This window comes from Eptatretus burgeri, chromosome 6 (assembly GCF_056783735.1).
Source record: "Eptatretus burgeri isolate ZD-2024b chromosome 6, Ebu_testis_v1, whole genome shotgun sequence".
NCBI lineage: Eukaryota > Metazoa > Chordata > Myxini > Myxiniformes > Myxinidae > Eptatretus > Eptatretus burgeri.
In genome coordinates, this window is record NC_140966.1 from 46,987,380 (window position 1) to 47,014,168 (window position 26,789).

The 26,789-nt window shown below is 47.6% G+C and overlaps 1 protein-coding gene across 2 annotated transcripts in view; it reads right to left on the reverse strand.

Annotated features, from left to right (window-relative positions):
• Positions 1-26,789, reverse strand: part of LOC147024696 (uncharacterized) — a 127,941-nt gene that overhangs the window by 82,528 nt on the left and 18,624 nt on the right. For both annotated transcript variants that reach the window (XM_085884843.1, XM_085884842.1), the window contains exons 3-4: positions 11,391-11,514; positions 2,580-2,727 (exon numbers count right to left, since the gene is read on the reverse strand). In XM_085884843.1, coding sequence (XP_085740969.1) covers positions 2,580-2,727; positions 11,391-11,514 — 272 coding nt within the window. The remainder of the gene's footprint in view (positions 1-2,579; positions 2,728-11,390; positions 11,515-26,789) is intronic.

Below are 26,789 nucleotides of genomic sequence, written 5' to 3' on the forward strand. Positions count from 1 at the left end.
ATAGATAAGTTATGCTCAGCTCTTTCTCATCGCATTGAAGCATATAAAAATATGTTCATTCATTGTTTGGTTTCCTGGTCGAATTTCCAACAATGTATGATGAAGACATTTCAACAACAGCAGCCAAGTTTCAAATTTACTCAGATGACATCAAGCCTGAATTTGTGCCAGAAATTGTTCACTTTAAAAACTTTGTTAGGCAATTTTATGAATTCAGGGACAAGCATGAAACACCGCAAGCTTCTGATATCTACACCCTTGTGCTAAAAAAAATGGATTAACTTCTTCATTCCCTAATGTTGAAATAGCACTACGGATTTATTTGTGTTTAATGATAACTAATGCGACTGGAGAGAGAGAAGTTTCTCCAGGCTGAAACATATTGTTGCGGTTTTGGAAATTCACAAAACACCATTCAGGTTCCCCGAAGATCAGTTATCTCGATAAGTAAGTGTTTCAGGTTAGGATTCCCCCACCAATGTGTAAAGGGATTTATTTGTGTGCCGGGCTGTGAATCTTTGAGGTAGTGTTATTCTTTTCTATTTTTTATTTTAACAACATCTACAAAAACCCGATCATCCCCGAACAACAGGAACGCCATCATCTTCAAACAAACATCATAAAACCATCACCTCCTCCTTGACAGCCGCAAAATGCCATTGGTTGCGAACCAGCGGCACAACAGTAAAGCCACATTACACCGTCCGTGTGCAAACAGCCGCTTCGCGGCTGTTTTGCATATACGGATCAAAAAGACGTCTTCCCCCGAAATCACCCTGTGACGTTAGAAGGGGTTTCCCGCAGGGGTGAAGGTTGAAGGTTCGAAAGGGGGTGGAGCCAGTCTCGGGTGAAGGTTCAGGGAGCGGCTTTTCACCGCCCCCCTCCCTCGGGCTATAAAAAGGGCAAAGTGAATCGCAAGAGCGAGTTGGAGTTGGAGTTGTCAGTCGCCAAAAGCAGTCGTCGTTGGGAGACGGGAGAAGTCGCCAGGGGCAATCGTCAGTGGAGAGTCGTCAGTCGTCAGCCAGAGACGGAGCACGTCAAACAGCCGGAGTCGAGCAAGCTATGTCACGGTCCAAGCAGACGGCCCTGAGACGGTCGAGCGATGCTGAGGAGTGAGCGGGTCCTGAAAGAGCATCAACTCTAAGAGAGCAAGGCCCGTTCGCTCCTCTGAAGCGTCGTCGGCCAGGCCCGATCGACCAGGCCGCAGGGAAGGCCAAGCGACCAAGGAGAGCCACCTGCCAAGCTGCTCAAGCCGATCAAGCGACTGGCACGTTTTGCGATGCCCCAGGTGGAACAGAGACACAGGGGTCGCCGACCCGAAGACCCTCGAGCTGTCACTAGGGGCGGCCAGGTAACCTGCGCGGCCTCTCGGAGCCCTCGGTCAACCAGGCTTCCGAATTTGAAATAAAGGCTCGTGAGCCCCTTTTCTTTTCCTGAGTTTTTGTATGAAAGTCTGTGGCACCTTGTCTGAATAAGTAGAACTGATTAAATGCATGACTGTACATTATTGAATACATCGGCTGTTGGCTTTTGCTCGTGTCATGTCCCCTATCCCCCCATTGACTGCTTATGTGCCTGTGTAAATAAATGCCCCATTGTTTGAATGTACATCTGCTCGTTGCATCACTTTCCTTCCATTGACTGCCACGACAAGTTCGGGAAATTAGCTGGCTATGAAGGCCGATAAACATGATAATTTGGTCCGACGGAACTTGACGATTTAAAACCGCTCGGCAAAACACACACGGGACAAGCGCACTTAGCGGCTCGTTCCGTACAAGTCTTCATCGAGGTATAACTTCTCGGTATTTCTGTCTGCGTGGATAATTAGGTATATCGACATTCGGCGATTGACCCTGTACCACGCGGACAGGATATTGACAAGTTTATGGTGCGTTCAGGCACCCGTAGCGGGTTTTCAGGGTTATCCGGAAGGCTACGACTGAATTCCGGCTTTCGGCGGGCGTGCGACTGCATTTGGGCTGAAGCAGTCGTGCGTGGCCGTCCAAACCGCGTAATTCGTAACAATATAAAGAAAGTACTCAGGTCAACAATGACACAAGAATGACTTAACAGACTAGCTGTCATGGCAATTGAAAATGATGTTCTCAAAAATTTACAATTTACTGATGTTTTGGAGAAATTTGTTACCAAGAAATTACACAAAGCAAATGTTTGAATTTTAATTTTGTTTAGCCTTGTCAAATAAATTTGATATTTCAAAAACTTATTTTAGTTTTGAAAATATCACAATATCTCTTCTCTTTTTGTTGTGTTACACTTGCACCCATCTATGCAGGCCTAATGTTGTTGAAGTTGAATAAACTGATTTCAAGAATCCGAAATTCGATTTGCGTGCTTTTGTTAATTATCACTGGGAGCCTCACAATATCTGTAGCCAAGGGGCCTCCAAAATCATAATCCGGCCCTGCCCCCCGCCCACCCTTAACGCCCCCCTCCCATCAGCAACGTGACAGGTTGCGTTTGCTCGTACAAAATAACTGCAGCAACAATAAATGATTGTAACCAAAACTAGCAAGAACAATTAAAAATTACAACAACAATGAATAACTGCTGACCTTAGCTCATTGGTCGCTGAAGCAAGTGCTTCCGCCCCATCTTTGTGTTGTTTCAACCGCTCGAGTGCAGCCACAGCTCCAGCCTGTCGCTCACAAAACTGTGCATACACCTCTGTCATGGGCTCAGCACTCTGAAGCAACACCTGCCCTGAAATAAACAAATGACATCATCAAATGTTAGTATTGGTTTTCACAAAGAAGCATCACACATTTAAACAACACCAACCACCTAAATACAAAGCATATTGAAAACGTCCTGCAGCATGTGAACATCCATCCTGTCAAGGTCGAGATATTCCATCCTCTCTTGAATCATCTACCACTTCTGGTCCTGATGAGGTTTGTGCCAAAATACTTTCAAATGGTTAATCTGGCTTGTGAACTCCAATTCATCTGCTATTTCCAGGTCATTTTTAGATGGCTGTCTGCCTTCATCGTGAGAAATTTACAAACACGAGCTCAATTCATAAGACTGGCACACCAAACAAACCCAATTAACTATAAAAAGTCAGCCCTCTACTTGATAATTGCAACAGACTTCATGACTCATCTTTTATCGAACAATCTGAACTCTGACAATCAGTTTGGATTCTGCAGGCTATTCAACCTTGGACATGCTTGCTGCTTCTTATGTGTCAGCAATAGATGGATGCTTTTGACCTCATACAAAAGGTCAGGAATCACTTGATTCTGTCTAGCACCTTGCCCAGATTTCCAAATTGTTAGCTGAAGGTATCCAAGTTTCCCTCGAGATTGGTTATCAAAAATATTTTCATAATTGGAAAATCCATTTTATCGCTTTGCAGAGAACTTCAATTCCACTCTTCTGGGCAGGGTGTGGCAGCATTCTCAGCTGCAGATATGGAGAAAATAAGCAACTGGTCATCTGCCTGAAACATCTTTTAATGCAAGATAGATCCCTTTCCTCACTTTGTCCCTCCAAAGAATCAGCAGGTAAATTCGCCAATTAAATAATGTAGTCAGCCTCTGGGAGAAGTGACCTCACTATAGTGTGGGTCTCACTATAATCTGCAACCTGTTTTTTTTTTCTTCGCCAAGCTGGCCAATAAAAACACGCTGCCACCTCGGAATTCTCCGCAGGGTCAAGTCTTTCCTCTTCCGTCCTCAGTATATATGATGGTGGAAAAAGCATAGTCTGGAGTGTCATGGAATACCACTCCTTGCTGTGGACAGATGATACTGCTTACCATGTTATCCACCTTGAGTCCCTTGAATCCAAGGCCCTCCATGACATGTGAATCTTGTGTTCAGAAGTTGAATTTCAAAGTTTGCTTCCTGTTCACCATGGTAGCCTTGCAGCTTTTGTACTGGCTATATTCTGCTCTTGCTTCTTCTGCTCCCTCACTTCTCTGCTCAGCCACAGTACATTCTACCAGAAATCCTTTCATTGTTACTATCCCCAAGTCAAAACTCAATGCTAACCCCCATTCTATCATTTCACTTTTTTTCACTGACAGAACTGAATTCCCGACTTCATTTTCTTCAGCTCTTTCTCACAAGAGTTCAGGTCTACTGCCCACTCCACCTCATGGTTTCTCCCCTCTCCACTGTTGAGCATTAATATGTGTCGAGACGCTTTATCCTAAAATTCCTCTATTTGTGCTGTGGTGAATCCAATTGTCATCATTTCATAATTATAATTTTCCCTTTGTATCGCACCGCATTTGCCTGTTGAGCAAATGCTCCCGGTCTTGGTTCTTCCGTCTGTAATGTATTGTGACGTCCACGGGACTTGAACAGTCCCGCCAACGTAGAATGAGCCGAAACGATGGAGGCGGTTTATTTATTTATAACCCAAACATGGCGGTTCTAATCGCTCTACCGCAAACGGGACGAGGAAGGTGGCACGAGTCACTTTTCACTGAGTTGATGATGTTTATTTGTTTTTACTATTAACCGGAAATAACAAGACTCGGCAAGAAAAGGGATCCGGGGCGATTCGACGGGATGGTGTGGGATCGGGCGTGGGGAAAAACACAGACAATTCCAATGAATATACAGATCTCAAACCCTCTAAGGCGCCAATCACACACACACACACACACACACACACACACACACACACACACACACACACACACACACACACACACACACACACACACACACACACACACACACACAACATAGCTATTTCTGGTGGTCAGGCTGGACCGTGGTGTGGACACAACTGTCCCTGGATCGGCGTCGGACGAGCTGGCCTTGCTCTCGTCAGGGGGGCAGGAGAAACCGTGGTGCTGTCGACCTCCTGGTCTTGGCCCAAGTCCGCTCACAGCCTCCAGGGAACCAGTTCTGGCGCCAAGTTGCGAGCAGGAAATGGAGGCAGGTCCGCCCGCCATTCGACCCCGTACTCCGAGTCAGCAGAACCCCAGAGCCAACCAAGGTGAGGCACGAGGCTCAGCAAGGCTCCAAGACACGATGAAGAACACGATCGAATCAGCACAACAACAAGGACGCTCTCCGCGCAACAGCCTCCACACCAAAAAAACACGATCTTTTTGTCCCGATCTTCTTCCTCTTCCTTTTCGACCCCGAACAGAACCTTTTTATCCTCCTGTCCTCGTCACTTCCAATCGAGCCGTTTATTGGCCCACCGCCGTTGCCTTCTGCCAATCGTGATCACGGGGCGGAGCCATCCGCTGCACTGTCCTGTGACGTCACGGCCAGCCTCCAGAGAATACCAAAAGGGGTTTACGCAGACACACTTACCCTATCCCGTGTCCCTATCTAATTACGTGACAATTATCATTTCCCCCTTGAAGAAATGAACATTTACTAGACAACTTATCACCACTGAATTGCTACTTATTAAATCGAGATCCTGGTAAACTCGAACAGCATGGCATACCTAATTAAACATCCTAATTACCCTTTGAATGCATACCCCCCCTCAAACGTAACACTGCCCCCTCCTCTGGTACCGCAGCTCCTGCAAGGTATATCACAGGCGCTACCGTACCAGCCTTAACACTTACTGACTCACACCTAATTAACCTAACGAAATAAAGTAGGAGGGGCAATGGGCAGCGAGTCGCAGCTAAGTTACCTATCCTGCTTAATGTACTACCCCCTTATGGCCTTATCCTCGCCTAAACAATCATTAGTTTTTTATTTTATTTTATCACATGAGAGCACTGAGCGAAGTTGCACTCCATCTTCTGGATCATCGCTCTTGCCCAACACTCTTCCAGTGATCTGGGGAGGGGAAACAAAAGGTTCCACAAAAACACAACACTTATACTTTACATTCCTACTCGAAGCCTTAACGACACTATTCACAGGATATTTACACTTGACCGCCTCCCCCAGTGGATGCTAATAGACCCAGTGTTACCTGGGGAGCCAATTTTCAAATTTGCTTGCCCCAAAATTATGCGGACATCATGCCCTTGCTACACCTGTCAAGTTGTGCGGGATCGAGTGGGACCCACACATCTTCACAACACTCACACCATGGTCATCATCACATTTCTAGGTCATGGTCCTCATTTTAATCATGCAGGCTGAATCCCGTCGTGGCCGTGGGGTGGGTTACCACAAGATGATGGGGGCATCTCAGGTGCAACCATGCCCACAGGTAAGCTTTAGTCCAACCCGGACGTTTCTCCGCCCCGGTCCCTTTGATTCCCTCCCCCCTGGTAGCCATCAGCTCTAATCCCGTACAACACTCTGGAAGGGGTCTCACTGGCTCCTCTGGCCTTCCTGGGTCGCCAAGGTCCTACCCGCCTTGGTCGCCCAACCAGACCCTCTCATAGTTGCCTCCAGACACTGTCACCATTAGCCACCAGGTGGTGAATCTCCTTGAAGGGGGTCGCAATTCCCGCTCACCGTGAGCTTCAGCAATCCCTGTGGACAAGCACATCATCCCCACCCAAAAAACCCACATGACTCCCCCACCCCATCAGCCTTACATGTGACACCTGCATTTCTAACACTTCACCGACCATGACCTTCCCTGTTACCACACCATGTCCAATAAAAAAATCAACGTGTGCACCATACATTTCACTTCTTAACTTAAAACAACTCAGACAGCACTTCTCACCCGATCCACGCACCAGCCATTGGACAGCCACTTGTGCCCGCTTTGTTACCAATTACCCACTGTCGTGATTGTCACTCTAAAACCCAGCAGAACTTACAAACCCATGCCAATTTTCCCACAATTCATTTTTTTTTCCACCAAAGGAGGGCACTTCGCCACAATCTCAGCAGCAGAGCATGGCCGTATATGCTCAGCCCAATCTAGTCTCCCCGACCCCCGACAGTGATCTCCGGACCCGACCTATGAAAGGGCATCTCGGATAGACCTGGCGGTTCAGCAGGACGATTCGCCCTCTCCGAGTCTAAAAGTCTATTGGAGGGTCCCTCCATCGCCGGGTACCGGCAATATCGTTGCATGTGTCCTCTTCGCCCGCACCGGAAACAACTCTCCATAAAAGGCCCCCGTGAGTATCGGTGAAATGTCTCTTCCGGTTCCGGTTCCCCTCGGCCATAATCGAATTGCTCTATGGGCTGGGCTGGACCCCGTCGCTTTGGCGCACTAACTACCGGATTACCCTTTATCAAACTTGACAGTTTCTGGCAAATTTCCTGAAACATTTGGGTAATGCCAATTTCTCCCAGCCCCCCTCCCTGATCCTGGATCTCCGCCTGTCGGATCGTCACCGATGGCCTCTCTGGAACCCGACCCAGCCGACTCCACGAGGCCAGCCTGGCCGCGCACTCGGCCGCTCGGTGAACGGTGGGTGGATCCTGTAACTCCACTAGCGCTCGGACCTCAGGGTCAGGAAGAGCAGCTAAAAATTTCTCTAGTGCCAGTCTGTCCCATGCCTCCACTGTAAGGTCCCGATACACGATCCTGACTGATTGGTAAATGTCCTGTGCCAGCTCCTGCACTGTCTCACCCGGCTTTAATCTGCGGTGCTGGAGCTAGGCCCGCACCAGATCACAGTTTGCCGCGAACCCAAACCGACGGCTCAACGCCTCGCAAATGTGGGAGCTGGTCAACATCCCCTCCGCGATCACGTTTAACACATTTGCGGCTGGTCCCCGCAACGTTGCCACCAAATTCCCTGTACGTTCCCGCTCATTCCACCCGTTTAGTCGGGAAATGCACTCAAATTGCGTCAGAAAAGCTTCAACGCTCCCTGACCCGTCGAAATTTACCAGGGGGATCACTTTTACGGTGGCCCGCTTCTCAGTTTCTCCCTTGTCCGAATCCGGCCCAGGGATCAAACACCCTTGTGGCTGCGTATCCAATTTCGGAGCCCACTGTGGCCAAAGATGTTTTGTGGTGAGGGTCTCATGGGTCAATTTTGCCTCCTGTTCCAAACGTTGAATGGACCGATTCACCTCTTCCCGCAGGATCCTCTGGGCCCGCACAACCTCCTCCAAGGCTCCGTCGCGAGTTCGTAGCTGCTCCTCAACCAACCCGGACACTCTACTTACAAAAGACGGCTCTACCAGGCCTTTATCCAAGACTTCATCTTGGCTCATAATTTTATCTTGTTCGTCCAAACGAGCTTCCAATCCTTTTACCTCCTCCGCCAAATTCATCCCTTGCTTCCTCAGCTCTCCCCACTCTTCTACTTGCAGCTGCATACGAGCATCCACACAGGCACGATGACGTTCCAGGCTTTCATCCACTTTATCAACCCGAATGTTCGTTGCATCAATTTTATCTACCAATTTTTTTCGTATATTTTCACCCTCCAATGTAATTTCTACATTTGTTTCCTCCAATCTATCCTCGAATTTGCTTTGTATTTCTCCCAATTTAACATCCACACACTCCTGCATCTCAGTTTTCATTTTCTCCATCTTTTCCCCCAATTCATCCCTCATTAAATCAGTCCGTGCACCCAACTGTTCCCCCATTACCCCCAATCGATCCGCCATCTCTGCCCCCTGTGCCGTCATTTTTGCCCTCTGTGTCACGAATTGATTTTCCATTTGTGCCGTCATTTCTGCCCTCTGTGTCACGAATTGATTTTCCATTTGTGCCGTCATTTCTGCCATTTGTGCCCCCTGTGCCGTCATTTTTGCCCCCTGTGCTGTAATTGCACTCATTAAACGTTCCAACATTGTCCAGATCGTTATCGTGCCGGTTTCCGGCGCTGCCGGCTCCGTTACGGGCGATGAAGCACGGTCCACGCTCGGAATGGGGGAGGTTCCAACCCTACCCCCGTCTCTCCCTTCTTCCCCCGACTCGCTGCCAGACACGTGGCCTTCCTCCTCAAACATCTGCACATCCGCCATGGTGCAGAAGTCCCGTTTGCCGCCAATTAATTTAAATTTGAAAAATCCCGCCAAAATTTTCCCGCGCTCACGCGCTTTTCTGTAGTAATTTTATGTTCCAATTCGTAGCGAGATTTTAATCTTGGTATATTCTCCCGATACCAAATATAATTTAGAGGGGTTCGAACATCCAACACCCTGACACCAATGTGACGTCCACGGGACTTGAACAGTCCCGCCAACGTAGAATGAGCCGAAACGATGGAGGCGGTTTATTTATTTATAACCCAAACATGGCGGTTCTAATCGCTCTACCGCAAACGGGATGAGGAAGGTGGCACGAGTCACTTTTCACTGAGTTGATGATGTTTATTTGTTTTTACTATTAACCGGAAATAACAAGACTCGGCAAGAAAAGGGATCCGGGGCGATTCGACGGGATGGTGTGGGATCGGGCGTGGGGAAAAACACAGACAATTCCAATGAATATACAGATCTCAAACCCTCTAAGGCGCCAATCACACACACACACACACACACACACACACACACACACACACACACACACACACACACACACACACACACACACACACACACACACACACACACACACACACACACAACGTAGCTATTTTTGGTGGTCAGGCTGGACCGTGGTGTGGACGCAACTGTCCCTGGATCGGCGTCGGACGAGCTGGCCTTGCTCTCGTCAGGGGGGCAGGAGAAACCGTGGTGCTGTCGACCTCCTGGTCTTGGCCCAAGTCCGCTCACAGCCGCCAGGGAACCAGTTCTGGCGCCAAGTTGCGAGCAGGAGATGGAGGCAGGTCCGCCCGCCGTTCGACCCCGTACTCCGAGTCAGCAGAACCCCAGAGCCAACCAAGGTGAGGCACGAGGCTCAGCAAGGCTCCAAGACACGATGAAGAACACGATCGAATCAGCACAACAACAAGGACGCTCTCCGCGCAACAGCCTCCACACCAAAAAAACACGATCTTTTTGTCCCGATCTTCGTCCTCTTCCTTTTTGATCCCGAACAGAACCTTTTTATCCTCCTGTCCTCGTCACTTCCAATCGAGCCGTTTATTGGCCCACCGCCGTTGCCTTCTGCCAATCGTGATCACGGGGCGGAGCCATCCGCTGCACTGTCCTGTGACGTCACGGCCAGCCTCCAGAGAATACCAAAAGGGGTTTACGCAGACACACTTATCCTATCCCGTGACAATTATCATTTCCCCCTTGAAGAAATGAACATTTACTAGACAACTTATCACCACTGAATTGCTACTTATTACATCGAGATCCTGGCATACCTAATTAAACATCCTAATTACCCTTTGAATGCATACCCCCCCCTCAAACGTAACAGTATGTATGTATGCATGCATGCATGCATGTACATATATATATATATATATATATATATATATATATATATATATATATATATATATATATATATATATATATACATATACATATACATATACATATACATATACATATACATATACATATACATATACATATATATATATATATATATATATATATATATATATATCCCCCTCAACTTTCTTACACCTCAACAGCATTGCTATTGATTGTGCGATATGCAAATTATAAAAGCACTGCATTCCAACTACCTCTTAGGATTTGGAATGTGAGCAGTCAGTCTTGTAGTATCCTGACAGTCTCAACCTGTTATGATAAGCTTCAAAATTAAACCAAAATCGAGACTTGTTACTATTAAAGCAAAGTAGAATACAATTTATCACGATTTTACCATCAACATTCCACAACCTCATCCTGCAACATAATTAATGAGTGCAAATACTGTTCATGATGCGAACACCTTTGACACAAAATCCAGTTCATTATTGTAAAGCCCGAGGTTAATGTAGCACAATTACATAACATGAAGAATATTTACCTTTTTTGTTAATTTTTCATGAAAAAGTTCACTTTTATCTCGAGTACTTTAAAGGTTGATCTAAATGAAGTGATTTCCAGCTTAGAAGCATCCCCAGAAAATCAAAAGAAGAAATGAGTCACTGAAGAATGAAAAAGTGAAGCAAAAATAAAACTCATTATACAAAGTATGAAAGTGCTGTCAGACCCCGACATTCGAGGGGAATACATTACTGAAAATTTTCGCGAATGTCGAGGCATTGTTTCAATGGGGAAAGGGGGGATTAGGTTTCCAGCGGTTCGTGATTCATAAGGGAAAATCAAAAATCCCGTGAAAAACCACGAATATGCCCGCAAAACACCGTGAATAAGCCTGCAAAAAACCCCAGTGAATACACCTACGAAGGTGTGAAAAAAAATACAACAAAAAAAAACATGAATATGTGAAACACAGGGTTGTGATTGTCATTTACAAGTAGGTCACATTTTCTGAACCGCGAATATGCAGGGTCCACGAATAGCGGAACTGTGAATGTCAGTGTCCGACAGTACTGCAGTTAACCATGAAGCTAACTTTACTCTATATCCTACATCAAATGCATACCATGCTTTTGCCTTCATAAAGAACAACGTTATTACCAAAAAGTTGACTGAATGGTTCAACATTGTGGACAACGGAACAGAGGTTTTTGTAGAAATCTTTAGAAAATTCCACCACTGGCAAAAGGGCAGAGAAAGCCTGTTCTGCGAGTGCACCATATGCCTGCACACAAGACAAACAGCCACAACAAAATAATTGTCAACAGTCTACAAGTTACCATCTTACAGATTAATTAGACATTTTACTTAATGACAGTAAGGATTTATTAAGTGTAGCAAAAAATACTCTCATACTTATCCATTGGAACACATTAAACAAATGCAGCTCAGTTCATTTAAATTAATTCATAACCTTTTTAGTGCTGTACCTGAACCGAATTCCTGAACTTGAAACTCAACGAGTTGTCTTTCTGAGTCAAGCAGGGTTTGGGTCAACTTGTAAAAATAAAAAAAACTCGGATATTTTCTTGTCACATGAAATGATGTACCGTATTGTAAAAGCGGAGGTTTCCACACTACATCAACTTTCGCACATTTCACACCACAACAAAAAAGTGCGAATTTCACAACATGTGAATATATTTGCCTTTTTTAGAGAAATTATAGTTCCAGATTGCAAAAAGAATGTGCATCCCATATGCATACAATTACCAGTTGCACCACATTGAGTATCAAGAAAAGTGCTTGGCCAGCATGTGTCGCATAGGTCTATGTGGTTCGCAACTGCAGTACGTAATTTTCCAATAAAAACAGCAGTTTTTCACAAATTTTGTAGTCAAAACCATCCAGTGTGGTTAATACATGAGTGCGGCTTATACTTGGCCTGGTGGTGTTAGTGTTTCGTTTCCATTCTACCACTATGCCTCAATGGAATCTTTGCTAACAAAACATGTCTTCAACAATCTATATTCTATAGTTGCTTTATCTTCACTTAAAAGTGACCAGCAGATTAAGTTTATCCGATTGTAATTTGATGTGTTCTTCTTTATTAGTGTGCGACAGTGCTCGAGTTTCATTTTTGACAATGCCTCACTGACAAAATGGTTCTTTCCGGACACATGACAGTGCTAGAGGACTGAAGTCATGTTTTTCGATATTATAACCTTCCATCCGATTACGGGTGAATGGTTTTGTCTGCAACTGAGCATCGGGGAATTTTTGATTGGGAACCAATCAGAGTTCTAATTTAAAAACCATCCACCCCTTGCAACTGACAAGGATGTTGCAAACGGATGTTCCTTACATCAGATATGGATGTCCAAGATGGATGCTTCAAACACGAGGAAAACTCTGAAAATACGACGCCACTTTACAGCCTGTTTCAAGCTGAAAGTAATAGAAGTTGCAAAATGAAAAATAAATCGAGCAGCTTGTCAATAATTCAATGTGGATGAAAGCATAATTTGGCGATGGCAGGGTCAGAAAGGTCTCCAGTCATTGCCTCGCCACAAGAAGGCTAACTACGGAAGAAAGTGCCGACATTCATCCATTGGGAAGTACCTTGTTGCATGGCAAAAATCAGACTGAGGACATGCCATGCCCACCGTACAGATAAGAATGAAAGCAATGGTTCTTGATGAAGATTGCAAAAACAATAATTTTTCATGTGACGTCATAAGCTCAGTGTCTGAATCTGCTTGAAGATTGGGAGGAGAAAATGACAATCTTTCATGATTACGTGATTAAAATAATCACGGAGAAGGCATTCCCCCCATTCAAAGCTTGGTAACATGGATGAAGGGCCACTAACTTTTGATGCCCCACCAAATCTTTTTATTTTACAGCTGTGATTTATATTTATATTATATTTTATTTTACAGCTCATGAGGAAATAGTGAAAGATGGTATGGGTGAAAGTCACTAGCTTGTGAAGACAGATGCTGAGGCCAGAGATTGGAATGAATAAAAATATCCATTGCTCCAAGAGACTGAATTTAATTAACGATTGATTTAATGTGCTTGACTGTACTTTCCCATCATAGTTTGCAATGTGTATTTCATTGGTTCCATATAATTACACCAGATTCATAAACCTTTGTTTATAATAAAGTGTGTTTTGATGGTTGTTTCTCTTCCGTTCTGGTTACACTGCAAGTTATTTCCTCCCTATGTAAACGTTTGCTAGAGTTTTACATGGTAAACATCATTGAAATTGTCATGCGTCTTGTTGCCGCTCAGCAAAATTTAAAATGCGAACACGTTTTCATGTCACTTGGTGCGAAAATTTCATCATGTGAAAATTTTCACTTCAACAGAGGGCAGAGACTCGTGTTTGTGAAATCTGCGGGAGCTATAAATCAATCGCTTGGATTATTTTTTGTGAGAGTGATCACTCTTGTCAATATCGCTCATTAATTGTTTTTGTGAGAGTGACAACATTTGCACAAATAAACTGTATGGTGCTTACATCAGTCTGCGTTACGCTTCACCATTGTACTTCATCATGCGTAAAACGCATGCATTAGTGGTGGCCGAAAGACCAAAAAAATTTTTTTGAATTGTCATTCTTCACAAGGCCAACCCTGTTCCATATCACAACAGAAGTCTGCATGCAAAATGTCCTCTCCAAGTCTGCATTCCATCTCCCTCCCCCAACTCCAAATCCCCATCCCTCCAACCTCCCATCTCAGCATCCCTCCCTCACAAGGACTGACAGACTGATGAGATGTGTTGCATCCTCAAGTCAATAATGGAAGGTGTCATTCTGGTTTCCAGTTTTTCATCATTTTCGTTGCTTTGTTCTACTAATACCCCCAATTATTTGGGGGTATTAGGAAAATATACAAGGCTGTATGAAGTTAAAAGCTTTCCCTCACCGAAGGCCACGTTCACAACCATCCAGCATTCCGTGCACAGTATCACTTCACTTCTGATTACGTCTAAAAAAAATAAAATAAAATAAAATAAAATAAAAAAAAAAAACTTTAAAAACACCCGGTTTCGATTCTGGCCAAAGCGTTTCTCATCACCTCCAATTTGCCACAGATGCATTAGTAAGGGGCGTGAGGTTCCGTTTGCAGGAGAATTTGTTCATTTCCAAAAGAATGAAGTTTTCTCGGTGAAGTAAATGGACAAAAAGGAAATCATTATTCGATTATTGTTTTCCCCATGATTTTTCTTTGACAGCATAATAGTCACTAACTGTTTAGACTGCTGAAGTTTCTTGGTAAAGTTAGACTGCTGAGGTTTCTTGGCCATGAATGTGCACGCTACAAGCTGGGTACATTTATAACAAGCAGGTTTATAAATAATTAAGGTGAGGAAAGAGCATATGGTTCATTAAAAGGTTTTAATACAAAAGCAATACGTACAACAGGGGAAAGCAAGGATTTGTGAGGTGCGACAAAAGAAAATCAGTAATATACAAAAGAGGACACAGTGCAAACCTGATATAAAGACCTTACACACTTATATTTACACTAACATTGTGGGCACCATCAGACACATACCCCGAGGAAAGTTAGACAGCAAGGGAGAGGGAGAGGGAGATGGAGAGAGAATGAGGTGTTGACGACATCTATGGTACCTGGTGCAGCCGACGGGCCCATGCTTCCTAGACGCTTAGGAGGGGGAGAAGGGGAGAAAACTGGGGGTGTCTGGGGGTGGCCGACGTGTGTAAACGATTGCGGAGCGTGCCGAGAACTTATGCCAGCGTATGCGGAACTTGTGAGCCATACGTCGAGTACGTCGTAAAATTTTCAGCATGCTTGAAATTTCACGACGTACTCAACGTACCACGTAATATTCCAGCATACTTCATTGTTTTTCATCGTGCTCCTAACGTATACACAACTTACTCATACCGTATTCGACTTGTCCCAGCGTTTTTGAAACATTTTTCATAGGTCGTCATACGCTGGCTAAATCGTCAAGGTGTGACTGCGATGTTGACACTTCCAATTTTCAGGCGGTTATGATTTAAATCGGCGAGCGGCAAGTTTTTAACAGAGAACGCCACGAGTTCGTCGGCGATACGTGCAGCGCACTATGACTAAGTTAAACTATCGTTGGGCATAGGTTGTGAACGCCGACAACAGGCTAAGCATTCGTTGGTATAAGTTATCTTTAACACAACGAAACGTTCTGTGCCCGTTACTAATACGTTATGCATACGACCAACACGTTATGAACACGACCAAAACTTTACAAAAAAAACTCAAAACTTCAGCGTACGCCAACGTTTTACGTGCATTTTTTATACGTTGCCATTCCTGGCTAAAACGTCAAGGTGTGACTGGGCCTTTCGTCTTGGGGGAGTGTCGACTTCGCTGAACCACAATACGTTTACAGAATTGACTGAATCGTTACTTTAAAAAATTGTTTGTTTTTTTTTAACCTCCGGTAGATGTGGAAGCCAACGACTGAGCATGTACACCATGTGTGCAACAAAAATGAATACAACTCAAAATTGCATCAACATCAACATCAACAGTCTGGACCCAAGAATTTTTAAATGAGGTATCATCCAGAATTATACGTGCTGTGTGGTTACGATGACCCAATAATTTTTTAATGAGGTATTATCCAACATTATACGTGCTGTGGTTACGATGTTGACTTGCATGTGTGTATATATATATATATATTGTTGTGGTTGACCAAATTCGCAAACCACCATTCAGGTCCCTTAGGTGAGATATCTCGGTAAGTATATGTGTAGTTAGGCCCAAACCCGTTGTCTAGAGGGAATAAATGTCATTCATGCGTGCTGCGACTCTTCAGGATAGCCGTTTTTCTTTTACTATCTTTATTTTGGACCAACCGCCATTATTACCACCACCAACCACGTCTCAACAGTCATCACAACATCAACCACCCACCACAACGCCGCTTCACCACAACAGCCACGACCTTTACCGTCACACCTCGCAACCGTCGCATCGCCACCGTTCTTGCGCCGCTTGTGGGTACCGGTATTGGACTCGTGCAGGGCGCGCGCCGAACAGCGTGTACAAAACCACGGACTTTCCGCAGAAAAACGGATCAAAAACGACTCACGACCACTTTTGTTCCGTCCAATCGGTGAGCGAGGGGCGATTTGGCCCCGCCTCCAGGGCGTTGAAGGGCGGTCGCTATATGCAAATTCATGGATCAAAAAGCATTCACGCCCACTTTTTCTCGAGCCAATGGGGAGCGAGGTGAAAGGTCGAAGGCAGGGGGTCAAAGGCGAAGCCACGGGGCTGATATAAGCGGCTGCGTTCGTCAGAAAAGTGGTGTGCGTTGGAAAGAGTGAGTTCGGAGTTCAAGAGAGTCGTCGGTGGAGCTGGAAGGAGGGTGCGCGTTGGAAAGAGTGCAGTTGGGAGTTCGCGGAGTCGGAGTGAAGAGGACGGAGCTGTGGAGAGGCGGCGGCGGCGAAGGCAGACGAGGGGGAGCTCGCGTCGGTGCCGGGAGCTGCACACCAGAGAGGCCAGCAACGCGACCGAGGTGGAGGAGGAGACGCTCGCCGCGGGACCCGAGACAGGGTTCTATCCTCCTTTCCCCGAGCATCAGCAACCCCCTCCTGTTTCCCCCCGCGCTGAGATAGTGCGACAAAGGGGGCCCCCTTCCCACCCCCTGCCGGACACTGTCCGCGAGGCCCGCGGAGTTGAGGCCCCACCGCCGCTCCGCGTCTCATCATCAGACGGGTAGGCCCGACACGGTCTCGGCCCCAGGCCCGCCTACCCCCTCATCCTGGAGGGTGGTTCTCTTTTCTTTTGCTTTGGGAATGTGTGTTGTCGGCGCCGTCTGTGAAGTAAAATTGTATAAGTGTTGCCGTGTGCTCGCGTAGTCGGTATTAGATCTGCATTGTCGCATTTGCTTTTTGTCTTCTTCTTTTCTATGTGCTTTTGGTGGAATTGTATATGTGTGCTTTCCGTTCATCGCGAATAAATGTGCTTTATGTTGAACTGTTTTCCCGCTTCGCTTCGTCATTTCTTTCATTGAATCCTCATCTTGCTTCACGTAAAGGGTTGGTAGTGGGCTGAATACGCCCGATAATTAATCGAACCGTCGAGGCCGACGATAACACCGCTCGGTTATCCCGATAGTACGGAACGGGTCGCTTAAGTGGCCCGTGTCCGAAGTCGACCTGCGGCGAGGTGCGATCGCCCGGTCTACCCTCCGTGTGGGTACTTAGGTAGGTCGAATTTGGCGAGCAACCCTATCCCAGGCGGGGGCCGATTGGCTCGATCGCGGTGAGACCGAAAGGTCCACCCGTGACTGGTTCCCGGCGTTAGTCCGAGAGGGTCACGACTGGATTGTCCGTCCGGTGGGCGACGTGCCGCGATTCGAGTTACGTGGCCGTCAGCACGCCGGCGGGCGCGAATCCGCAACACTGGTGTCAGGTCGTGCAATACAAATTCATCGCCCTCCTCGCGGCACTGGTATCGGAGAACAGGAAAACGGGCTCTCCTGTCTCCGGCTAAATTCACGGGAATCGGTCCAGGGGTGAGAGAAGCGACCCCCGATTCCCTCCAAATTACGAGCGAGCGAAATTAACCCTTTAGGAGAAGCAAGATGGCGTCTCAAGGCGAGCGGGAGCTGGGGGTATTAGAAATGGATGTAGAATGTGTAGGATCCATGGTCCAGGATGGAATCCACGAGCAGGAAATGTTGATTGTGCAGGAACACGGACTCGCCCAACTGAACCCAGAGCCCGAAATGGGTGCGGCAGCGGCCGCGGTGTATGACACCTCCCCTCCCCCTCTCCACCAAAACCCTTCCCCAACCCCTGCCGAAACTGCTCACCCAAGCGCACCCGACATGGCCCAGCTATGCGCCATGCTGGCGGCAATGACAAACGAAGTGAAAAACGAAATAAAAGGAATGAACGAAAAGATGGATACAAATACAAATGAAGTGAAAACGACGATGGATGCGAATACACAGCAAATGAGGGCAGAAATGAAAGAGCTGCGGGGTGAGACGCAGAACATGGGCCGATGCCTGCAGGCGGGCATGAAGGCCGTGACCAGGGAGCTGGGAATGGCGACTCCACGTGTGGGAGCAAACGAGCTGGGAGGGGGTGCAACGGCTGTCGGGCCCGCGGTGGAGGCGGGTAAGGAAAAAGTAATTCGGGAGACAAGAGACGAGGTGAAAGTAATTGCGAGGGAGAGAAAAGAACAATTAATACGGAGAGCAAGGATGAGGTACGCGGAGATCGTGAAAGAGCAAGGAGTGAAAAACAGGGAAGGACGGGAGCGACTTAAGGAGAAAGCAAGGTTGACCTACATAAAGATAAGGGAAAGACGCCAGAAAGAAGCGGAGACTAATAGACAGGAGGGGACAACAGAAACTTATAAATGTATAGAGACACGGGAGACAGAAAAAATAGAGGAGAGACTGCATGAATTGGACAAGGTTAGAGACGAACACACACACACAGAGGTAGTGGAGGACGATGAGGTTGAGCTGGCGGACTGTGTAGGGACCCAGTGCGAGCACCTGGATGGCCTCCTCCAGGAACGAGGGGAGGGAGTATGCCCCCTTGAGGCGAGTCACGACCAGGTGAGTTCGGTCGTGTTTTGCGAGGTTGAGGGGACGAGTGCTGTGGACGGGTGCACGGAGAGCTTGGGGGGTATAGAGGCCCCGGAGACCCTTGTGGGGACACAAAACCCCAGTATGGTTGTCCCTGTGTGTGTGGTGCAAGGTGTGAGTGCGTCCCCGTGTGTGGAAGCGACCCCGTGTGTGAGTGGTGTGGTGGCGATGGTGCCGGAGTGCGTGCTTCCCAGCACGCCGTGTGTAAAAGGGGCACCGCAAGTGGATGAGGCACCGCGGGTGAGTGCCCCCGCGTGTGTGAGTGAGGGACGGTGTGTGGATGAGGCACCGCGGGTGAGTGCCCTCGCGTGTGTGAGTGAGGCACGGTGTGTGAGTGAGGCACCGCGGGTGAGTGCCCCCGCGTGTGTGAGTGAGGCCGTGTGTGTGAGAGAGCGGTATGTGAGGGAGATGTCGGTGGGCATGCAGGAGCACGCAGCCGCGTCTCCCGGGGTAAATGTGATGGAATGGACTGTGAGCGTCGTAACACGCAGGTGTGCGTGGGTTGAATGGCGACGACGGCGACATGAGAGGAAAGAAAGCCGAGTAGCGGCTGTAGCTATTTCGGGGACCGTGCCGGGTTCACCCAGCAGTGAGCACGAGGTCCGTGCTGTGCAACGCACGAGACCACCACGTGCTCGCTTGCGAGAGTGAAGTCCCGGTCCGGAAACGCACGCGGTGGATTTGCCGATCCCGCGGACGGACAAAGTTTAGGCAGGATTTCGGATTTGGACCGGACGGGTTCTCCATGCGATCGTGTGTGCTAAGCTCCAACGGGCAAAGCACATGTGTTCGCGTGGGGAACCCCTCGAGACGTGGGGCTTGTGTTGTTTTTTATGCGCACGGTGACATCATGGCTGCACGCGGGGTTGGAATCCGGCAGGAGGGGTATCCCTGCCGGATGGTACCGTCCAGGGAGGGACGAGGTACACGTGCAGCTGCATGACGTCACGGGCAGGTGCAAAGTGCGCGAGTTGCCGCGCTGGTGCTGCGCATGAAAAAAAAAAAAAAAAACAGTAAGCCTCACTTTCGGGTGCACAGGATTCCTGGGCAAGGGGTGGAAGACCCCCTTGATCCTGGGCACAGGATGGAAACTAGTTAGGGGGAAGGGTTAGCTTAGTTAGACCGACTTCATGGGGCAGGGGTAAGTCCTCATGGAGTCCGTGGAATGGATTAGGTAGAGGGATTGTAGCGAGATTTAGGTTGGGGAATTGATTAATGGGATTATTTGGAGACAGTGACAGACTTGTGGATGTGTAGAGGGGACGTAGTTTAGCTACGTAGGTTAAAAGGAACGTGCTTTAGTTTAAGGGACGACGTGGGAGCACGAGTTAGTTAGGGGATGTAGTTAGGAGGATGGCAAGTTCAGCGGTGTGTGTGTTGAAGAGTTGTTGGTGAGTGAATTGGAAGCATGTGCTTGGTGAGTGAGTGAGGCCAGCGGGTCTGTGTGTATGGAGTGAATGGGGAATGCATGGTGCGATGAGTGATTGGGGGGAGGAGTGACTCCCGCCCAAGGGACCCCGGGGTCAGTGTAGAGTGAGTTAGCTGGGTTAGTCAAATTGAAAAATGGAGGTCGTTTTGTTGTTGGTGGGAAAGTAGGCTCGAGACCCATTTGGAGGGGTGCAGGAGCCCTGTTGACGGGCTTGGGAGCGTGGCTGCGAAAGGTGACTATCGCTGAGTGGGTACCCCGGGCACCAGGCTAGTCGGCCGTGGTAGGCCAAGGGCCCATGGGGGGCCGGGATAGCGTAGTGGGCACGGGTGCGCCTGCTTGGTGCGGGGGCCCGGGGCGCCATTAGCCGCGTGGGCAGTGTTGTGGGCACGGGTGACCCTCGGAAAGGGGCCTGGGAAGCCAGCCTGCCACGTGTGCATTTCAGGGGAGGTGCCATAGGGGGCACTCCCCGGTGTTAGGGAGCTGGTAGGCTCGGAGGCAGTGTAGTGCCCGGGGGTGCCATAGCGGGAGATTCGGCAGAGGGTCGTGCCTGCCAAAGGGAGCCACGTGTCCCAGCCATGAGACCGTGTGAGGGCACGGAAAGAAAATTGGGGGGCGAGGCCCGAAATTGTGAGGACACCAACACAGGCGACGGGAATCTGGGTTGTTAGAACCAATAGTTTAAGCGAGAGGCGCTTGTTGAAAGCCCCGGGGTAGTTTAACAGTTAAATGGTTAGGGTAGATTAGGAGATGTACCCCTCCGCACCATCCATCCCCTCGCTGTCGTTGTGGGCCGCTGGACCCACTTTGGTTATAGATCGCTGAACTCTGGGGAGGCCATTCTGAGGCTTCGTTGGGCCTCGACACAGGACGTTAGCTCTCCCTTATTCCCCTCCGGGAAGGGAACGTAGGGGTTGGGAGTAGGCTAGGTGACAGGATAGGTTAGCCGAACAAGGACGATAAAGGTGGTTAAGGGACGATTTATAGTGGGGAAGTAAACATAAAAACAACAAAAAAATAAGTTGGGGCTAAATTGGGGTTTGACAAATTAAGGGAGTGGGTATGTACAGTGACAGGCAAAGGCGATAGGTTGGGAGGGAGACAGGTAGGTAGGTCCGAGCCCGCCTTCCAAGTGGCCAGCACCACCGCACTCCCTCCACCAACCTCCACTGAACGGCAAAGGCTGGCCAACTTCATCTGCTGGCTGCGTTGCTGCAAGGCAGAGGCCGGCCCACTTCATCGGCAGTTGTTGCGTACTTCAAGGCCTGTGCCGGCCACTTCATCTGCTGGCTGTTTTTCTTCAAGGCCTGTGCCGGCCAGTTCATCTGCCGGCTGTGTTTGCCTGCAGCGGCCTTCTTCTGCGGGCTGTGTTTGCCTGCTGCCTTTGCCATGCCCACTGCCCACGTTCACCAGCCCCGTTCAATTTTGCTTTGCCCCACCCCCCTGTTCATTGCCATGTGCGCCAGGATCAAGGCAACAGTTTGCAAGCTGCGAGAACTGCCCTGTTGGCAGCTACAACACGGGCCTGCAGTGGCGGCCCGTGCACCGTGTTTGTGTTCATCCATCCATTCGTTGTGTTCATTGCGTGTGCCACTTGAGCTGGCACGGAGACTGCATTTGTGCAGCCCATGCACCGTTGTGGTTCACTGCGTTCAGTTCAAAAGGGAAGGCCTTGGACTGCGTGTGAGCAGCCAGCCACGTTCCCTGTCACCTGCATTGTTTTGAGCCAGAGACTGCATGCGAGCAGCCTGGCTCCCTGCTAACTGCTTTTCTTTTGCAGAGTTCATTGATCCTGGGCCATGGTTTAGTGTAAAATTTGTAAGTTAAGGTTAAGATGTACTGTAAATATGAGTGCGCCCCCGGCATGTCTGTCCTAGCGCCGGCAATTTTATTTAAGTCGTCCGTGTGAGTGAGTTTGTTTAGGTAGTTACGCAGCCCTCAGGTTATTTATTTTGGGGACACGAATACCATGAATGTCGCACTCAGGGATCCGTAGGTAAAATGTACTAGGGGAAAACTACACATGATGGCACACGAAAATTTGACGACTCGGGACGAGTCTGTAAAAAGGGGAGGGGGTAGTGTTGTGGTTGACAAAATTCGCAAACCACCATTCAGGTCCCTTAGGTGAGATATCTCGGTAAGTATATGTGTAGTTAGGCCCAAACCCGTTGTCTAGAGGGAATAAATGTCATTCATGCGTGCTGCGACTCTTCAGGATAGCCGTTTTTCTTTTACTATCTTTATTTTGGACCAACCGCCATTATTACCACCACCAACCACGTCTCAACAGTCATCACAACATCAACCACCCACCACAACGCCGCTTCACCACAACAGCCACGACCTTTACCGTCACACCTCGCAACCGTCGCATCGCCACCGTTCTTGCGCCGCTTGTGGGTACCGGTATTGGACTCGTGCAGGGCGCACGCCGAACAGCGTGTACAAAACCACGGACTTTCCGCAGAAAAACGGATCAAAAACGACTCACGCCCACTTTTGTTCTGTCCAATCGGTGAGCGAGGGGCGATTTGGCCCCGCCTCCAGGGCGTTGGAGGGCGGTCGCTATATGCAAATTCATGGATCAAAAAGCATTCACGCCCACTTTTTCTCGGGCCAATGGGGAGCGAGGTGAAAGGTCGAAGGCAGGGGGTCAAAGGCGAAGCCACGGGGCTGATATAAGCGGCTGCGTTCGTCAGAAAAGTGGTGTGCGTTGGAAAGAGTGAGTTCGGAGTTCAAGAGAGTCGTCGGTGGAGCTGGAAGGAGGGTGCGCGTTGGAAAGAGTGCAGTTGGGAGTTCGCGGAGTCGGAGTGAAGAGGACGGAGCTGTGAAGAGGCGGCGGCGGCGAAGGCAGACGAGGGGGTGCTCGCGTCGGTGCCGGGAGCTGCACACCAGAGAGGCCAGCAACGCGACCGAGGTGGAGGAGGAGACGCTCGCCGCGGGACCCGAGACAGGGTTCTATCCTCCTTTCCCCGATCATCAGCAACCCCCTCCTGTTTCCCCCCGCGCTGAGATAGTGCGACAAAGGGGGCCCCTTCCCACCCCCTGCTGGACACTGTCCGCGAGGCCCGCGGAGTTGAGGCCCCACCGCCGCTCCGCGTCTCATCATCAGACGGGTAGGCCCGACACGGTCTCGGGCCCAGGCCCGCCTACCCCCTCATCCTGGAGGGTGGTTCTCTTTTCTTTTGCTTTGGGAATGTGTGTTGTCGGCGCCGTCTGTGAAGTAAATTTGTATAAGTGTTGCCGTGTGCTCGCGTAGTCGGTATTAGATCTGCATTGTCGCATTTGCTTTTTGTCTTCTTCTTTTCTATGTGCTTTTGGTGGAATTGTATATGTGTGCTTTCCGTTCATCGCGAATAAATGTGCTTTATGTTGAACTGTTTTCCCGCTTCGCTTCGTCATTTCTTTCATTGAATCCTCATCTTGCTTCACGTAAAGGGTTGGTAGTGGGCTGAATATGCCCGATAATTAATCGAACCGTCGAGGCCGACGATAACACCGCTCGGTTATCCCGATAGTACGGAATGGGTCGCTTAAGTGGCCCGTGTCCGAAGTCGACCTGCGGCGAGGTGCGATCGCCCGGTCTACCCTCCGTGTGGGTACTTAGGTAGGTCGAATTTGGCGAGCAACCCTATCCCACGCGGGGGCCGATTGGCTCGATCGCGGTGAGACCGAAAGGTCCACCCGTGACTGGTTCCCGGCGTTAGTCCGAGAGGGTCACGACTGGATTGTCCGTCCGGTGGGCGACGTGCCGCGATTCGAGTTACGTGGCCGTCAGCACGCCGGCGGGCGCGAATCCGTAACTATATATATATATATATATATATATATATATATATATATATATATATATATATATATATATATATATATATATATATATATATATATATATATATATATATATATATATATATATATATATATATATATAGAGATGTATATTCGTTTTAAAACAATTATGTGATACAAAAAAGGAAGAAAAGAAGTGATCAGAAAGAGGAAATGTTTTGTTCAAAATGAATTAACAATCTTCATCTCTTTCAAAAAACAATATTTTTTGGAACAAAATAAAAACATATCGTCACATCGATGTGTGGGATTATAGGATCGCATAGAGGTATGCACACTCACCTCAAAGATGTCTAGCCTGGGTTTGAATCCTGACCCAGCTGTATAATGTCATTCCAGTGTTTCACAGGCAGGGTGGGTGATTCACCAGTGTGTGCGCCGTCCTTCGGATGGACGTTAAGGCCATGTCACACCTTGACGATTTAGCCAGTGTATGCCGACGTATGTAAAATTTGGCTAAAACGCTGGCACACGTCGAATACGTTATGGGTAAGTTTGCATACGTTAAGAGCACGCTGGCATACGTCGTAGTACCCTGGCTTTCTTTCGTAGTATGCTGGCATACGTCGTAGTACGCCGAGCTGTTAGACAAATTTTCCATGCTTGAAATTTTTCAACGTATGCCAGCGTATGACACACGTTTCGCATAACGCTGGCCATGAGTTGTAGGCACGTAACGTGATCATTTACACACGTTACTTGTAAGTTACTCATAAGTCGAAACACGGTGAAGTAATGCTTAGCATACCCGAAACTTATTTCTAACCTATGAGTAACGTGTTGTAGGCACGTCACGCGATCGTTGACACACGTCGACACGCGTTACTTGTAAGTTACTCATAAGTCGAAACACGTCAAGGTAATGGTTAGTGTCAGTGTTCCAGACTCCCTGTTTTTTATTTGTTTGTTTGTTTGTTTTTTTTCCTTCGGTATGACGGTAATGTTGACACTTCGATTTCTAGTCTGGTTATAATATAATATAATTAATAGGCTGTCGCTCAACGATTTAAATGATAACCGCACTAGAAATTGAAGCGGCAACATGACCGTCATACCGAAGAAATTAAAAAAAAAAAACAGGGAGTCTGGAACACTGACGCTAACCATTACCTCGACGTGTTTCGACTTATGAGTAACTTACAAGTAACGTGCGTCGACGTGTGTCAACGATCGCGTAACATGCCTACAACTTATGGCCAGCGAATGCGGAACGTGTGTCATACGCCGAGTAAGTGGAAAAATTTTCAACATGCTGAAAAATTCTCGACGTACTCGGCGTATGACGACGTATGCCAGCGTACTACGATGTATGCCAGCGTGCTCTTAACATATACAAAACTTACCCATAACGTATTCGACGTGTGCCAGCTTGGTTCGGCAAATTTTTCATACGTCGGCATACGCTGGCTAAAACGTCAAGGTGTGACAGCGGCTTCACACTTCGATGTCTAGTGTGGTTATGATTTGAATCGTCGAGCCGCAGCGTATGAATAGCCTACGCCACGTGATCGTCGGCGATACGCTGCCGCGCTATGCATAAGTTAGACTATCGTTAGGCATAGGTTGTGAACGCCGACAGCACGCTCAGCATTCGTTGGTATAAGTTATCTATAATCTATATGTGATTGAAACGTTCTGTATACCTTACTAATATGTTATGCATACGTCAGAAGGGTGAATATACTTATTCTGGCTCACTTTTCCCCATGTAAGTGAATGGGGGATTTTCAGCGATTCATATTTTTTTCCATAAAAAGTGAACCCCCTTTTTATCCCAAGGTATATTTATTTGTCTCCCCTTTTAACGTTGGGACACTTTTTTTTTAAATAACCAATGCAATAAGATAAAGATTTGTTCAAGTAGTAAAGTAGTAATGTGATTTGTTAAAGGTGATTCTGAAGAAATATCTGAAACATGTAAGCCTCGGGACACTCTTTATCAAATAACCAATGCATATTGTTTAGCTCACTCATTGAACCTATAAAGATTTGTTCATTCTCAAATTCCTTCAATAGCTTAATTTTCTTTGCACAATAATCCCCATCTAAAATATTTAAAAATAAAACATATGAAACTTTATATTTTTTAAGATACCCCTTTTTCTGCCATACAAATGTATAGGGAGAGCTCTCTGACTCGAGACCCATTGGAACAAAAAGAGGAAAAAAATTTTCTCTCCCCCTCTGACTCTTACTCCACTCAAAGGTGAACCAACGAATGGGGGAAGGTTTTTAAGTGTTTTCAGTTCGTGCCATGAAGATGTGGAAGTATTCTGTGAGAGACAAGGCCTCGTGGTCATATTTTAAATCAGAACACTAACAGGCTAGTCAACGTAAGTTTTATCAAAAATCATTCAAAGCATTTTCATTTTGTGTTAAAAATGGATAAGTGCTTGAGAATGAATCGCCCACGCATTTCCCATGATGAGCTGTCTTGCCCGAAATGTCATTTCCCCGTGTGGACACGCCCTGAAAAATTCCAACATTACGCAATTTTACTTCCTCAAGTTATTTTATAAACGAGCCATCAGTCATAAACTTTGTCTGAAAGCTTTATAATTTTTCTCATCTTGTCCTATTGAGAAACGATTGAAACATGATCTATCTTTCATCTGAAGAAGAAGAGAATCCATTACGATATC